This window comes from Perissodus microlepis, chromosome 5 (genome assembly GCF_051167445.1).
Source record: "Perissodus microlepis isolate ML-2025 ecotype Zambia chromosome 5, ASM5116744v1, whole genome shotgun sequence".
Classification (NCBI taxonomy): Eukaryota; Metazoa; Chordata; class Actinopteri; order Cichliformes; family Cichlidae; genus Perissodus; species Perissodus microlepis.
This window is the reverse complement of record NC_140465.1, coordinates 35,086,051-35,103,934: the sequence shown is the minus strand read 5'-3', so window position 1 is coordinate 35,103,934 and position 17,884 is coordinate 35,086,051. Positions and strand designations below refer to the sequence as shown.

Below are 17,884 nucleotides of genomic sequence, written 5' to 3'. Positions count from 1 at the left end.
TAAAAACTTTATAACTCTTCACTCAGTCCTCATGCTGAGTGCTTAGAGCAGAGTCCCGTTCTGCTCCTCAGGAATTAAACTGGGATTTATTCATTTATTTATTTTATTTTATTTTTTAAGCAAACACAACTGAAGTGTTTCAGGTTTTTAATCTGTTTCTGCACAGACATTTGGACATGGTTAAAATGTCTGTGTACCTGCCAAAAGTGCACACAGATATTCATGTATTTTCTTGTTTTTTTACTTCTCTTTATCAGAGCCATGTGCACCACATCTGTGAGAATGTAGCTGCTAATGTGAGCGAGCTAATATTCCAGACTTTAATTATTACCTACAGCCTGAGAGGAAAAAAAACAAGAGCTATGCTGTGTGTGTGTGTGTGTGTGTGTGTGTCAGCTCTTTCAGTTTTTGTAAGTCTTGAGTTTTCATTTTGTTGGTCAGTATAACATAAAGCTATAGTGTCTTTAAAGCTTCATGTAGCGGACACGCACTTAAATTTCATATTCAGAAGCAAACGTTAGACAGTTGGTGTCTCAACAGGAAAGAAAAAGGATGTGTGTTTCAGGAAGCAGCGCACAGACCGCTGTTGATGAGGCCACACCTAAAGTTAAAGACATCTCCAAATGAAACTGAGTTTCTCTAATAAATGACCATAAATAATCATCATGTTTTTGTTTAAGATAATGCACATTAATCTATGCTGACTCTGTATTTTACAGCCCTCATTTCCAGAAACGTAGACAAGCGAACCCCACTTTGTTTGTTTTGTTTTGTGTGTATGCAAGGTATTACGGTAAGAGAAACTGAGCTCCTGTGGCAAAATAAAAGCCATCTTTAAGTGAAGGTGAACGTGATGAACACGTGGTCTGACTGATATAACAAATCATTAAATACAAAAACTTCTGAAAGAAGACTCCTTATTGCAGCCATGCCAAGACAAAATGTGTTCATGTCTCCCTGTGAACCACAGGTGTTGTTTTAAAGAGCTCACTGAATATACATGTCCATATATTACATTTCCGAAGGCCTTTACTTTGAAATACAGTATCATACTGACTTGATATTGGCACTGTGAGGGTGAACGTCACTGATCTAAAGTCAAATTAGTAACTTACAAACGTGGTTATTAGTAAGTTAGTTAACTTTGATTCAGTCTGTTAATATTTTGATTTTGTACATCTTTTCTGTATTTTTCTGTATTTCATGTTTTATTACGTTATTAATGGCAGATCACATGTTAATGATGTTGAAAACACGTTCGCCTGAAAATGTTGACTTCGGGTTTGTCTTGTTTACCGTAATACTCAGTATACTCACATAACGCAAAACACAATGCGGACAGCTGCGTTAAAAGATAAAGTGATGGGTACACTGCTGCGTGTTCACAGACACTCCATTGTTCCATAACTGCGCGTGCACCTATGATCAGTAAATAAATAATAAATGAACGATTTTCTTACCGGATTGATCACCAAACGTCAGTCCGGACAAAGTCAGGAAACAGGAGCTCATAAACAGAAGTGATAGAAGCTCCATGTCTGCAGAATTCTTCCGAGGATGAAATACAGTATCTCTCGAAAATAACGGGACTCACAGCCACTCCTCTCAGCGCTCTGACGCAGTTTCGAACACTTTCGGTTTCTAGTGTGCGAATGCAGCGGGTCATAACTGCACTTCCGGAGTAAACTGTCACAGCATCAGCGCATTTTAGCCTTAACTTGTAATAACAATGACAGTTACACTGGCACATTAAAATGTCTAACTGCAGCAGAAATAAACAGGGGTTTTTTTTAAAAAAAGAAAAAAAAAAGAAAAAAAGGTTTGTTATCTTTATGAGCAGTTCCCAATTTCCCAAAATTGTTTGTGTGTGTGAGAGTGTGTCTGAGAGAGAGAGATCAAAAACTAAGGAAAATACAGATGATTCTGTGATATTAACATTATGATGCAGCTTTGTTCGGCAGCTGCAGTCACAGCGTACACAGTGTGTGTCTGTTCGCGTCACTGGGTTTACCATAAAACAGCGACTGTGTGTTTCAGACTGACAGCGTGAGGTGATCTGCAGTAAACTTAAGGAGCGCTAAAAGTGATGAAGTTGAAATAAAAAGGAGCAGTATGGCAGAAAAGAGTCATGTTTTGATTGCAGTGTATTTATTGCAAATCTGTTTCTGTAAAGATTCATAAATATCATGCACACAAACAAAAAAGAAAGGCCTGATACAAACTCCACTTCTCTCGGCTCCCGCTGAGATCACAACATCCTGTTTTTAACTATCATCCTGTCCATGTTGACCCCACCGAGTTCCTGTTAATAACATTATTGCAGTTCTCTCATTCAGAATCATTAAAGAATTATTACTGTCACTAATTTTATTACACCTGTTAATTCTAAATAGGCTACTGCATTTTAAGAAAAATGCCATTAGTGCTTTTGCAAATATTTCTGAACTCTTTATCAAGGTTAGAATTTTAAATGTAACATTGCAACACTAAAAACTCCGTTTGTATGACCGAAACAGAGCAGAGCTGAGACCTGATTTAACACAGAGTCTAACATAAAGTTTCTTCTTTCTCCCAAATGAGATCACAGGATGGTAAAGGTGTATTTTAAAATTTATCCTTCTGCTTTCATTGAAGCAGCAAACTAACACAGTTCCGCATTAGCACTGCTTGCTATTTAGCCTCCTTTATTTATTCATATAATTCATTATTTATTTATTTTGTTTTTACACATTTGGTTCCCCAGAACCTGAAAATCCAGCGTCATAAAAGAAAAACGTTTTTCATCAAACACTTCTCAGCCGTCTGTGCTCATCAGTGCTTAAGATTTTTGATACATCTTTTTATTCAAGTACACAAAAAAGTTTGAATATTTTATGTATCAAAATGAATTATTACAGTTTCCGAAGGCTTTAAAAAAACATACAAAAAATGAGTTTTATATGAATCAGATATTTGAAGTGTAACATACGAACAAAAACGTTTTTATGACATATTTTACACACTTTTACAGCAGGTGCACATACTTTTCCTAGAGCACCTGTACGCCACCGGAGACTGGCGGCTCTCGGTCGGAGGTGCAGGAGAGGACTCGAGTTTATCTGCAAAGCTGCTTCACATAAAAACCTTAAAACACTGTTAGAATATTTCTAGTTGTTAATCTTTGTGCTGAGTGTCAATTTAGTTCAGTTAGTTTGTTACTCTGCTGTGTAGAAACTACATGTATGGCTATTAAGAGTTGTGTTGATTATGAGTATGATGCTGCTTTATTGGTTGTTCTCTGCTGCCCTCTAGTGGGATTTACCGCATCGTGCTGCCTGGTGCAGTGTTGCTCTTCCTGAGTTCTCTTTTGTTGTTGTTGGTTCTTTAAAAGATTTGAACAGACCTCAGCTGTGTTTGCCTTTACCTGATACCTGTGCTGACTGCAAATGTCCTTGTCCATTGTTTTTCTTCTATTTCGCTCCCTGACAGTTTTAAACGTTAACAAATGAATGAAAAAGCATTTTCATGTACTTGTTTTTGTGGGTTTCTACATAGTTTTCACATGAATGGAAATTTGACAATTTCTAAAACTGTAAAAGTTATAAGTTATAAAACTGCATTTCTCAATAAGTAGTGAATATGTTGGGATTGTATTCTGTTGTATTTACCTGTGAAAATGTGGCCTCTATTTGTTTTATGTAAAAGAAAACGCACATTTGTGTCACCTTTGCTCACATGTCCTGAGCTAAACCGATCATACTGTCTGTGAAGTTGTTCTTTAATTGCACGAGTTGTCGGCGTGCTCGCTGCTGTATGCACAGGAGTGTGTAGTGTTGATCACACTGGGAGGTAGTGGTGAAGATGGTTAGATCATTATAGAAACAAACAAAATTGAACCTTATATTATTGTTTAATAATATAATGTGATATAGAAATAACATCAAAGGACGCAGCCTGGCTCCAGAACTCCAGCTGCTGAAAGCTAAAGGTCCAGTTCACTCATATGCACATGGCCCTCAGTGATGTAGGCGTGCTGACAGTTTTTAATACAAGTGCGAAAATTTGTTCGATACGTAGTGTTCATGCACCCATGTCATACAGGCTGCTTTTGTCCATGAAGCCAACAACCAACTAGATCTTTTAAAAATAAATTTGAGGTGAAAATGACAATAAAGGAACACTTTACAGCCCACCTTTAAATAACAAGTTAAAAATAGCAAATATGAAATCACAAATGTGTCTTGTTTTATATCTTTGTTTAATCTCATGTGACCTGTCCAGGCACTAAAGGAGCAGTTTTTGTAAAATCCACAGTTACATCTTACATTTTTCTGTTGATGTCCAATAACACGCACTGTTATTTCAGTATGTCAGAAGTCAGAGTTAATTAAAAGGCGGTTACTCTGCAGCAGCTCACTGCTGAGAAGAAGAGCATAGAAACACATCATCTCAAGCACACGCTCACTCACGTGCACACACATGATTGACCAATGACACGGCCCTTTAGCTCGGTCACAGACATTTATTTGACCCTTTAGTTCGGTCAGGTGGAGCAGCACCCCGGTGGTCATGTGAACTAACTCTCCTACAGAGAGCCATCAAGAGAGTGTGTTTATCACAGCAAAATGTGTGTGTGTGTCGTGGGAAAGGTCAAAGTCAGCAGTGGGTTGGGTGTTAGGGTTCACCTCACAGCATCGCTTCTAATCTCAGAACCTGAAATCATTCCTGGTTCTTCCTGAACTCATGTGAGCAGCTCGCTCACAGCTGCCCTGCTGCACCTCTGATTTCACTGCAGGGTGGAAAAAGGAAGAAAGTGGTACAGCCTGAGATCTGGTGTCTACTGAATCACATGAGGAGCTGTCAGTCAGGTGGGCGTCAGTTTAAAGACTCTGCATGGATAAAATAATGCTTTCAACAACAAGTACTATTATACTAGCACTAATTTCATTTGTGTGTGGACTCCACTGATCTGATGATTAAATGTCAGTGGCTGTTAAAGTTCTGGGTAAATAAAGCTGAGTGAAGTCAGTAAGTTCAAATATATGAGGAGTTTTTTTTACATTTAGTCCTGGTGCTGACAGAGTCTGAGGTGGTCTGTGCGGTGCTAGATGCCAGGCTATATTTGTACATGGATTCAAATATTTAAACTAGATGAGGTCTGATTTCTTGGACATTTCTGAAAAGTAAAATCAAACATTTTTCATTTCTGAATCCCTGAAAAGCAGCTTTGTCTTTATAGTAACACACAGCGAACAGATACGGAGACTGAACATGTTGCAAGAGGTTTAAGGTGAAAATCTAAAGTGTATATGAACAGATTTACTGTAGATGCTTTATTTTAAAAGAGCTCTTATAAATATTAAACATCCACCGGTAATGAATAAAAGAAAGGAACATCAAAACTGCTCATGCTAAAGGAAGAACAGTGGTTGGAGATGAAAGCACAACCAGAATTATTGTGCAGTAAACTTGCAGTTTTGTTGCCTTTGACATGTTTGCTTCAAACACAGGAGCAGGTGTGACTTTGGTCGGCAATATAGCAATAATACTAATACTAATAATATTACTACTGCAACTAGTACAAATAATAATAATAATAATAATAATAACAATAGAAATAAGTGCATCAGCTATGAATCTGCTACCAATTTGTAGCTGAATGGGTCAAGATGACAGTTACATGTTTGCACTGCTTTGCAGAAATCACAAATCTACATAGACATGAATTTAACATTAAATACACATTCACACGTAAACTACTTGCACTAGTCGAGTCAGAACCTCACAGATCTGAAACAGGAAATCAGAAATTCCTCCACATTTAGTGATGTCGTTTTTGCAGGACAAAGTTGCTCAGCAACCTTCTTCTTATAAAAAAATAAAACCATCAGATCTATTTCTGTATAACAACCAGTGGAGTCGAGTCCCTGTTGCAAAGAGAGGCGTCACAGACGAGCTGCACTCATCCACACAGACTCACTCAGACTGATTGCATCGTGTTGGCATCTGTCTGCATTTATTTTATTAGATGGGGATTATTTAAACCTTTGTGATTGTTTGTAAACAGGTTGTTTTTTCATGTCAGCCAAAGGCAACGTATAAAAGGTGGATGTAGACTTCTGAAAAGTGATGCCAATGCAGAAGCGCCGTAAACATGAATTCTCTAGCAGACCAGCAGGGGGCGACTCCTCTAGAAGTCTGACTGTATAGAAGTTGAGAAAATGACCCTACTTGGACTGTGACGTCATTAAACAGTTTCCTGATGTTTACGGTCTCATTCTCAAGTTTGAGTTATTATTAAGTACAACATGTTGTTCATTTTGTAAATTATGGCCCCATCAGAGTGAAATACAGGACATGCTTCACTGTGGCTTAACTAATGGGCCATATGAGCCTCGGTTTGTCCTTCAGCTCCACCCTGTGCTCGTTACATCTGGCTGCAGCGTCCAAAAACCCCCACAAAATCACAACCTTTTGGAAGTGTCTAGACATAAACAAAAAATTAATAATGGATTGGATTTATATAGCGCTTTTTCTAGGCACCCAAAGCGCTTTACAATGCCACTATTCATTCACTCTCGCATTCACACACTGGTGGAGGCAAGCTACGGTTGTAGCCACAGCTGCCCTGGGGCAGACTGACAGAAGCGAGGCTGCCATATCGCGCCATCGGCCCCTCTAGGCAACACCAGTAGGCGGTAGGGTAAAGTGTCTTGCCCAAGGAAACAACGACCAGAACAGAGAGCCCGGATCGAACCGGCGACCTTCCGGTTACAGATACGTTTCCCAACCCCCCTGAGCCACGGCCGCTAACTAATAATGCAGTTAGCTTTCTTCATTATCTGTATGGAAATTCTCTTTCTGTCTGACAGACAAATATGAGCACAGCAGAAAAGAATGAGAATCAAAATACTTTATTAATCCCTGAGGAAATTATGTTAGACACCACAACTTGAAACCAACGAATGCTAATGTTGATCCATAAATGATGGTGTGTAAATTCCTTCTCTCACCCTAACCGATGGCCCCGCCCCTCCCCTCCCTGAGCCTGGTTCTGCTGGAGGTTTCTTCCTGTTCAACGGGAGTTCCCACTTCCCTTCCTACTGTCGCCAAAGTGCTGCTCATAGGGGGTCACATGATTGTTGGGTTTTTCTCTGTATGTATTTATGTAGGGTCTACCTTACAGTGTGAAGCACCTTGAGGTGACTGTTGTTGTGATTTGGCGCTATAAATAAATAAAATTGAATGGAACTGAATTAAATAAGCAGCTGATTTCTTACAGTTTATTATTATTTGTTATGTTGAGCACGTTTCTCCCTGCTGAAAATAATTGGACAAAATCAGACACTGCAGGTTAAAAACTGTTCACAAAGCTGCAGCAGCATCAGCCTGACGTGGGGCCAAACAATTCACTTTAATTGAATTCACAAAATACAGCAACACCACACAACACAATAAAAACAGCAGCAGTTTTGAATTTAAACCCAGTGAGAGAATCAACAGTCTCAGGTCAGCTGGCTCTGCAGTTACAGCCTGGTATGAGCTCGTACCCTCCACACAGGCGCCTCCTGGCAGCCCTTTCTCAGTCCGAGCCCTCTGCTGGCCTCTGTGCTCCCGCACATTGAATGGAAAAAATACAAACTGTTAGTTTGTTTAGGCTGAGACCACAGTTTGTGTTAAAACAGCTTATTTAATAAGGTTAAAGGACCTTAGTCATTAGAATTACAATAAAAAGCAAATAGTGAATATGAAAATATGGTAATACTTTAAAGAAATGACTTTGACACTGATTTAAAAAAGGAAACAAAGAAAGTTTAAGTTTCTTCTTCTCTAATCTCTGATTTTTGTAGCTAACAAAGGCGCCATCACTAAGACTCAAATATATCTTTAAATGACAGATTCAGTTTCCTGTGACCACCAGAGGTCACCTGACGGTATCAATGCATCAACGTGCTGTAACAACCTGCTAAACATTTAGTTCAATGAGGCAACAGCTTCTTTTAGCCTTTCTCAGGCTGCAGATCACAGCAGTGACGTGTTTTTCAGCTAAAATCAAAAAATGCTCTGTTAGTGTGAGACACTGTTGGCTGTGTGCTCGTGTGAGCTGATGTGCTTTTTGTCTCAACCACATAAAGTTAACACAGTCTGAACAAAAGAGCTTAAGACACACGAACAGCAGCAGCATGTGTGTGAAATGACTTTGGCCCTGTGTGTGTGTGTGTGTGTGTGTGTGTGTGTGCGCGCGCGCGCGCGCGTGTGTGTGCGTGCGTGCGTGCGTGCGTGTGTGTGTGCGCGCGTGTGTGTGTGTGCGTGTGTGTGTGCGTGTGTGTGTGTGTGTGTGACTAACCTTCCTGGGCAGTATCCCTGTGGGTCGATGCTTCCTGACAGGAAACGGCTTCACTTTCAGGATCAACAGTCCTGCTTGAACACATCTATACCTCCACACTGCTGACCTGAAGCCCTGACCTACACCCCAGTGTCGACCGCACCTTCATTATAAAAGCAGACCCTCACCCACCCAGAGCTGTTGTGCTTTTAGTAATTATACAGTATTAATGAGTGAAAGGTTTTGCTGTGAAAATGTTTTGTTTTGTAATGTTTACATTTAAATTGTGTACGTGATCCTTTATGATCAGTAATAATATTTTCTTACTGATCATTACACGTGTACGAAGCACTGAAATGCTTTTGGTGTTATTCCACAGGTCAGGCTGTTTTTTTCTGCTGAGAAACTTTTCATTTGCTGGCAGAGCTCAGAATAAACATAAAAATCATCATGGAAGTCAGGGCACGACTTGCCTGGTAGGGGGGTGGGGAGGTGTCTACATGTCCCTCCTTCTGCTTAATCCAATCACCAATGGGCATAAAGTTTATTCTCTTAAATGACACTGATGTTGGGGGGATGATCATGATCACTTTCCAGTTTATCTTTTCATTAAGTCACTAAACACTGCTGTAAAAAATCACTAAATAAAAATGAAATTAAACGGATTCAGAGCATCAGGAGCCCGTTTGTGTGGGTGTGTGTGTGTGTGTGTGTGTGTGTGTGTGTGTGTTCTCTGAGGGGTTTCTGTGCCATTCATTTCAGGAGTCTGCGGGAGGATGTGAAGGTCAGGAGGTTTCACATGAGGTCAAAGGTCATCACAACACACACACACATATTGTCTGGCAGTAGTTAGTATTTCACAGAAGGGCTGATGTTGAGTTTTGTGCTTCCTGAGTTTAAATTGAAGGTTTTTCTGGTTACACAGAGGAGAAAATGAAAAAAGAGAGAAATGTCGTGATCATTCTTCCCCCAGGAGCAGAACTTTTGTCATACCGTGTGTGTGTGTGTGTGTGTGTGTGTGTGTGTGTCTAGGATTTACTCTGCTATACAGTACCTGTACCTATGACGGGGCGTGCCCACCTGTTCCTCGTTACCTGCACTTTGTGTCCCCGGCTCTGCTGTGCAGTTGAACAGTTCAGGCCAGAGTTTTTAAAAACTCGCTGTAACATCAGAACCTGCTGAACGTGTCCAGCTCCGTCCTCCAGTGAGTCTTTTCTATGTTAGTTGTTAGTTTTGTTGTTTTGTTTTGTTTTTGCATCCTGTTGTTGTTTTCAGATTTGCCTGATGACGTCTTCATGCAGTTTTAACCAGGTTACAAAATAACTCCACATACAGGTGGAGATGGCTGAGTGGAAAGACTGACTTCATTTCACTTTGAGTTTTTCCCCCGGTTATATTTTTATTCTTTCAGCTTTTTGTTTGTTTGTGTTTTTGCTTCTTTTAAAGTATTTTTTCCAGTATTAGTTTAGATTTTGTCTGTTTTGATTTTGGCTGACCTCAGTAAAATTTGGAGTCATTAATGCAAAACAAGACAAACAAAATATGATGAAAACGTTCTTCCTTACACAGTACGACCGAGCTTTGTCTTGATCATTCTGTTTATTCATACAAACTTCTCAGTTTGCCAACTTAGATATAAATGTTCCCGTGACATCTGTTTGCCAGATGACATTTTGCACCTTCTGCACCGAGAGGCAAACTGACCTGGCACTGACAGGAGTCTCCTCTTGATAGATGTTAATGTTTAAATCTTTCAGTCCTGTTGGCTGTTTGTAAAAGAGCAACTCTGAGAGTTAAAGGTATCAATAAAAAAGATGCACATGATCTCAGAAACATAATATCTCAGTGATCAACAGTAACTGTTCATCCAAAACTTTACATCGGACCCTCCCCCAAAACCAGCTGTTATGTAACAATGGCAGAAGTCACTCTCACCATCAGCGAGCTGTTGTAGGCTTGGATAACACTCTCAGTGGGTATTTCCACATCCTGGGGATTTTCAGAATCGCAGCAGTTTGAGACTTGTTTGATTGTTTGATGATGATGGATTATATTCGCCGTGAGCTCGTAAAGCATTTTTCACAACACTGTACGAGGCGTTTAATGTCTCCAGAGGCTCGTAAATACTTTCAGCTCAGAGTCTCGCTCTGCACACGACCCCAGACCGTCTGGGTACCTGAGGTAACTTCCTCTGATATGCACACAGTTACTCAAACACATAAACACATGCAGTTATAGTCTATGTACACATGACAAGGAGCAACTTCCAGAGCTGGAAAATTAAGCCAAACCGGAAGTGCACAAAATGACAGGAGCCTCATCAAAAGCAGGTCAGTCCCCAGACTCCCATTTTAAAAGTTAAAGTTAGGAGGTGACTGCTGTATCTGTAACCTTTGGGGGCATTTTTATGGAGTTAGCTGACAAATAATATGGCTTTCTATGAGATGTAGGCCATCCAATAAAGTTTGTCCCCCAGTTTTAGTGAGTGAAACCTTATTTGTACATGTACAGACTGCACTATTGTTTCACCTGTTCATGCTGTTGGGAAACTGATCTGCTGAAAAATCAGGGTAGTAGAGGATGCTTTTATAAGGTGTTGAAGGAGCGTACATATATACATACATACTGGTCATTTTAGCCTGTGGCTAGGTGGTTGCTAGATGACATGACAACATCATAAAGTAGGTCACCAACCAGACCTTCTTGCCTTGGGTGATATTTAGCATTCCTCTTTGCTTAGCTTCCTCCAGACAGATTCCAAAAGACGGACTAAAGCTGTGTGAAATCTCATTTTGGGGCAAAGTCAGACAACCTTTAAACCATTTTTACATCTAATGTGACTGCTTGTTCTACACATGCAGTTTGTGTGTCCTGGTGATCATTTATATTACACATTTAGATTATCTCGACATGCTTCAGAATATCTGAATAAATAAGTGACTGGAGGCATTACCAATATGGCTGCAAAGTGCAGAGACGTGTTTTTGGAAGGACCTTTCTTCTCTGACACAAACCGACACACATCTGTTCACCTTTTCCAAGGATATTAAACTACATACCAAACTGAATTGTTAAACCTAACCTCATCCTCCAACTAAATGATGGACATGTTTGTCCTCAAAAAGATGTTGAATCTCCACAGAATGACAGATTAATGTTCCGACAACATCAGCTGTACATGTAGACACACGGGAGCGACATCACCCTCTGATGCTGTTAGACAAACACACACATACCACAGCTAAATGGTTCGACTGTCTCTGAAACACCAAATAAAGCTTTTCATTATATAACTGAGACGACACAGAGACATTTCCCCTCGTGGCAGTGAACAGGAGGAATGTACATCTGTATTTGTTCTTGTCACATCTGCACTGAAGCTTGTTTGTATGTTGGATGTTCAGGCTGACCCACGTGGACAGAAACTATGTGGAAAGAAAAAGACAAGACAAATGATCCCCGGTCACCACTGGTTTGTCCCAAAAGGAATTTTATCACAGCTGAATGTCATTCTCTTACTTGTTGATGTCCCTGGAGTTTCTCTGTTACTTGCTGATAAAAAGTTATACCTAAATAGACAGGCCAATAAAGGCTGAAGGTTGATGGCTGACTCAGGTTTGTACAAATGAGCAGTTGCAGCAGCTGATAGAAGGAAAAAAGCAAAAAGGTTCAAAACTCTAAACAGAAAGTTTTACTTTTGAAAATGATTTGAAAGCATCCTCAGAGAAAACATAGTTGCTAAAAGAACTCATTTTCTAATTTATCTGAAATCTGATATATTTCTGAGCTTTCCTGTAACTTTCTATAATTTACAGTCACGTTAAAAAGACATAACTCGCTCTATTGATACTACGGTTTTACATATGTGGACATGTTGTCATTTATTTAGCATAAACTAAGCCAAAATGCAGAAGTAGTCTGTGAAAAACCAAACACACACCACACACACATTTAGTAGTTCACAGAATCAGCTCCAGTAACTGTTTTCTGACTTTATCAGTTTCTCACATTGTTGTAGAGGAAATGTTGCTTCAGTTTATTGACTTCTGTGAACATTTGTTTATGCACAGCTCCTCTGAAGAGCTGACCTTTGGGATCATCCTCCTGTCGAATATTTTGGTATACAGAGGAGAAAATGCAGTGGCTGCAAAACAAACACCCTACTGTTCCATCTCAGATCTGTCACTGAGCCCTCCTGGACTCTGGAGTTTGCCTACACAGTGCAAACATGTCTGTAGATGTTGTGTTAATATTGCATTGCACTTCAATATCATGACTCTGCAGGAACTTATGCCAGGTTACTTGTTGTGGATTTTAGTTGTTCTTTGAACATCTTCATCCTGGCTCTGCTGCAGAATGAGGCAGCTCCCATCTGCAGCTGGATGAGTGACTTTCTGTCTGACAGGAAGCAACGTGCAAGTCTGGGCCGGCATATCTCAGACTCTCCATCAACACTTGTTCTCCTCAAGGCTGCTTTTCTTTCTCTATACCAAAAGCTGCACCTCAGTCTGTCAATCTCCTGAAGTTTGAAGACGACACTGAGTCATAGCACAATTAGGACGAAGAAACACAAGAAGCCAAGAAGTACCGAGGGCTGATATACACTATATATAATAATTAGTCCTCAAACACTGAAGGAATTACATATAAATAAATTACATTAAATAATAAAAAAATGTAAGTGTTTTGTGCACGTGAGCGTTACCCACACTTTACTGTAAACTAGACTACAGTCAGATATGAACTGAAGCAGAGGTGAAGTGCATTAAAAGATTGTTTAGTGTGAGATTGTGACAAACTGAAACCTTATTAAATACCAAACGAAGCATCAGGTCTTCATCTGGCTTTACTCTCCAGTCAATCACAGAGAAAACAGGTGCTCTGAAAACACACAGCTATCCTATCATCTGTGCTAAATCCAGCAAACGATGGACACGCCCCCTGCGGGTATAATCTCTATTAACCATCATTAGCATTCCTCCAATATTTCCCATGCTCTGTTAGTTTTAAGCAATTAGCATTCTGCTCATATTTGTCCAGTTGCTGTTCCAGGAGGATTTCTCCCTGACAGCTGCTTTCACCACGGGCAGCTCAACAAATGTGAGCAGCAGGAGACGTCCACTGATGAGCTCTTTCTTCTGTGAGGACACGCTGATAGGGTCTCTCTTATTGGCTGGACAATGAGCATCATCTGGTATCTTTGCTTGTCTTTCATGTGCTCTTGTATTTTGATATGAGCCTGTCTTTTCTTCTCCATATCCTCTCTCTGTGTTTTCTCGCGTTTTTTCACCGTGCTGCCTGTCGATCACAGTGATGTGGAGGTGATGACATACAGGAAGAGGAGTGTGCTAAAGCAGAGTAAAAGTGGACAGTGGCTCCTTTATCCCACTGTGATACACAAACAGGGGGATACGGGTCTCTTGGCTACAGCATGAAGGATATGAATGCTGAAACTGGGAGAAGGTCCAGGAGCCTCTATAATGCTGCTGCTGTAGCCACGTGTTTTACTGTTGGGGATTCAAACCTTTCCACTAATCCTGTTTCTCTGACCTTTCACCTTAAAATGAATGTGTACATTAAACACTCAGCCAGGACACTTAATCTAATCCTAACCCCTTTACTTACTGAGATAATATCTTAAAGCCACTTTTAATCATTTCTTTTTGAGGTTTCTGATGTGAAGGTATGAGTTGATAAATTTGAATGTTCTTTAGAACCTCAGTTCTCAAACATTTCTCAAACACAAGGAAATCAGTCTGGAAATGCACTGATGAAAACAGTTCAAGTTCTCTCCACTTGTTCCTCCTGGTCGTCCTCGCCCAGCACGTTGGTCCAGACCGAAACAGCTGAGCTGGGAGATTCGTCACATATGCTGCTGTGAAGCGTCGAGCTGAGTGTTTTCATCTTGGTGTTTTGATTCTACTTCATGCTCATAGGCTGTCAATCAAACGCTGTTTGTCCTCTATGACTGCAATGATTTACAAAACAAACTGCGTGTGTGAGCCCTGTGATTGGTTGGCATATTTAAAGCGTAGCCTATGGCAGGGATGGTCTCCAGCCACCCTTGAACCTGAATTAAATAAGCAGAATAAAATACATTACATGGTGAATTCAGCAACTAGTAATTGAGCTCCTAATCTTATTTGCTGGGGTCACAGATGAAAGCAGCTCAGGAACGTTTTCTTGTACATCTTCGTGTCTTTCTGTAACCAGAGGAGTTACCTGAGCTGTTTGTGGGCTGTTAGTAATAATAGAAAGAAAGTAACAAAACAAATTCACATTATTTTTTAGCTTTTATGTAAAAATGTTATTATGTACACATACTACAATGTTAGCATGCTAAACTTTATATATTTAAAAAAAAATTGGCAAACTGTCAAATATTGAACCAATGTTTTCAAACATAAATCTCCAAAGTTGCACAGAAAGTGTAATATATCATTAGAGGTCATTAGAAGTCAGTCCCTGTAAGAAAGCTGAAGCCCAGCCCTGCGTGGCTGCGATCTGTGGCCACTGCATTACAAACAGATGTGTTTCTGTGAAATCACAGAATGAGCTGAGGAAGAAATGATGTTGTGTGCCTCTGATAGTGAATCAGCCAACAGGGAGCAACATGTACACCATCCAGATGACTTCTGTGTCTTATTTCAGCACTGCATTCTGCATGTGTGCAAACAGTATAACTCAAGTCCAGCTGCTAAAGTGACCGACAGGCTGATCATTCTGTCACTAATTGAAGGAGTTTGACACAAAAACAAAGGCTTTCTTTTCTTTTGTCCTACTGCTTAATTATAGTTTAAAAAAGAGCAACAATTTTATTTGGTTTTATGACAGGATGTCTTTTTGCTTCATTCAGTGTTAAAGTTTAAGGTCACTGAACTTTATATAACAGAGCATTGAATGAAGAATAAAGGTGTTCTTATAGATGGGAACTCATAAAATGGGCTCTTTCATATAGTCTCCAGTTCATCAGGATGCGGGGAAAGCGTGGTGGGCGTCACTGTTTTGGGCACGTGAATCTCTCAGTTTGAAGTTTCTCCCACATGACTGAGATTAGGAGCCAGTGACCGTATGGTCTTGTGTTTCTGCCCGTCTCCTTCCTTCATTCTCTCACACATATTTGTGTTGTTAATGCTGAGGAAGAGGAGGAGAGGAAGGGGAAAAGAGTGCAGGATGAAAGACTCGTTCTGTTCCCTGCAGAACATCAGACACGTGAGGCGTGAAGGTGAAGGCTTCCCTCGGCTGCCTGACGCTCGCCTGGCTGATTGAATTAAAAAATGGTTTCTGTACAATGATGCACATGAATGTTCTTTGAAGGGAGCCTCAAAGTGTGCAATGCACATGATGCCCTGTGAAGAAAACACAGCCTGTCGGCGTGACTAGCAGCAGAACTACAACTACAGCCAGATCAACAATGACTGAACAATGAAAAAAGTAGTTTGAATAAAATAGGTTCACATGACAAATGAATATGTCTCGAGCTTGGATTCTGAGGTATTACTGAACATAAAAATGATTTTAAGGCAAAATTATCCAGTTATTAGATAACATTAGCTGTGAAAAGCTTCAAACAATGGTGTTACCTTAAAATGAGTCCCAGCATTTTATACACTAGTGTCAAACATAAGGCCCGGGGACTAGAATCAGCCTGGAAAACATTCTGATCCGGCTCACTGGACAGCTTTAATGTGAAGGAGTGCACAGGTTTTGGTCTTTTTAACTGAATTTTCACAAGTTTTACAGTTTTTCCCACAGATAAAGACCCACAGCCACCCACTGCCATCCATACTACACCAAATTCTCTGTGAATTAATTAAAAATTGTAATATTTTACGATAAATTGTATATTTTAAATTATATTTTATTATAAATATATTTATTTATAGTCTGAGCAATGGACTACCAGAATATTTTGTGTAACTCTACACATTTATCATGTATTTTCACTGGTCCAGCCCACTCCACATCAAAGTGGGCTGTGTGAGTCCCACCATGTTAATGACTTTAACATCCCTGCAATAAGTTTTTATGATTAGTAAAAGTGTAACTAAGATTTTTTCCTATGTGACGTCTTTGATTCCAATACCAATTGAAATAAATGAGAATATTATGTGATGAATTTTTAAAGTTTTGTGAGGTTTGGCATGAAAATCATTCAAAAACAGTAAATTAATTTGTTTATTTGTTTTTAATTCCTGCCTGTAGTGCAGGGAGACATTTACAGTGAACTATAAGGGGAACATATAAGGTGATTATTAGTATAAAAACAGATTTTTAAGCGGAATATGATGTAGGAGCAGTCTGTGTTGTGACTGGCCGGTTGGTCGTGTACGAAGGTCTGGTGGTCTCTGAGTTTCTCGACCCTCCCTCTCTTCACATCTTGTTTTTGTGGAGCTCTCTCTCTCACACACATTGTTGCTGAGTTCCTCTCAGGTCATCAGATTAATATCTGCCTGCTGTTCTTCAGAACAGGTGCAGTGAAGTCACATTTTCACTCAGATAAAAAGAAAATGCAGGCGGGGAGAAATCACTGCAGCGATGCAGCTTTAACAAATATGAATAAGCTCCAGCTTATCTCCCTTCCACGCATATTAAATCAGGTGACTTGTGTTTTTTGGATTGTTGCTTAATCTCAGTGAAGAATGAGCTTCCACAGAAGCTGAGGAGAAGTCGCCGTGTTAAGAATGAGAAGTATGCGAAGGCTGAAAAGAATGAACTTTGGGGTTTACAATAGAGCGATACGGCGATGCGGGAGGTCCTGCCATGCCTCTGTCATGATCACCTGCTTCACTTGGTGGGAACAAAAGAGCTTTTGGTTGTTCTTTTCAGAATCAGAATCAGAATCAGAATACTTTATTAATCCCTGGGGGAAATTATTTAATCCCTGGGGGAAATTATTTAAAAAAAAAGTAACAGTTCCACGGCCACTAGAAGAACAAAAACTCTCTCAATCCACATGATTGAGTAAAAGATAATAAACGGATGAAAATACAAGTCAGAAAAAAAAAGAATACGTAAGAAAAAAAGAGCTAAACTAAGAGAAAAAGCAGGAGCGACTGTAACAGGCTGCACGCTGGTTGGCGCGTGCGCACTAAGCATTTTCAGCCCAAATTTAATTACTTGTAATTTTACTTCCAAGAATCAAACATGCAGCAGGAACAAAGTGTAGAAACAAGTCAAGTGAAATCAGATTTGCTGGTTTGGTGACTTCAGTCGTAACCTGACACTTTGATTAACTCGATTAACAAAATAAGAATGAAGATTAAAGTGTGAGGGAGGCTGTCATCACAGTGCTGCTTACATCTTCTCTAATGTGTGGCGCAACAGAAGATCACACACAGTTCAAACTACAAAAGGGAACACATAAACCCATTTACCCCTGAAAAACAGTCAAATTCCAGTCTGCTTATCTGGATCTGGATCAGAATCAGTAAAACTAAATGATGAATGTGTGATGAATGTCCACTTAGAGTCTATTATTAACTTTCTTCTTCTTTTGCTGTGGGGATCACCACGGCAGATCATCTGCCTCCATCTGACCCGACCCTTAGCATGCTCCTCCTTTTCTACCTTCATGAA

General features: G+C 39.9%; 1 protein-coding gene across 3 annotated transcripts in view; it reads right to left on the bottom strand.

The window, feature by feature from the left end:
* The window catches only part of LOC146387775 (butyrophilin subfamily 1 member A1-like), a 31,436-nt gene extending 29,780 nt beyond the window's left edge, over positions 1 to 1,656 (bottom strand). For all 3 annotated transcript variants that reach the window (XM_084929621.1, XM_084929623.1, XM_084929622.1), the window contains exon 1: positions 1,461 to 1,656. In XM_084929621.1, coding sequence (XP_084785747.1) covers positions 1,461 to 1,536 — 76 coding nt within the window. In that variant the 5' untranslated portion in view covers positions 1,537 to 1,656. The remainder of the gene's footprint in view (positions 1 to 1,460) is intronic.
* Positions 1,657 to 17,884: the final 16,228 nt, after the last annotated feature.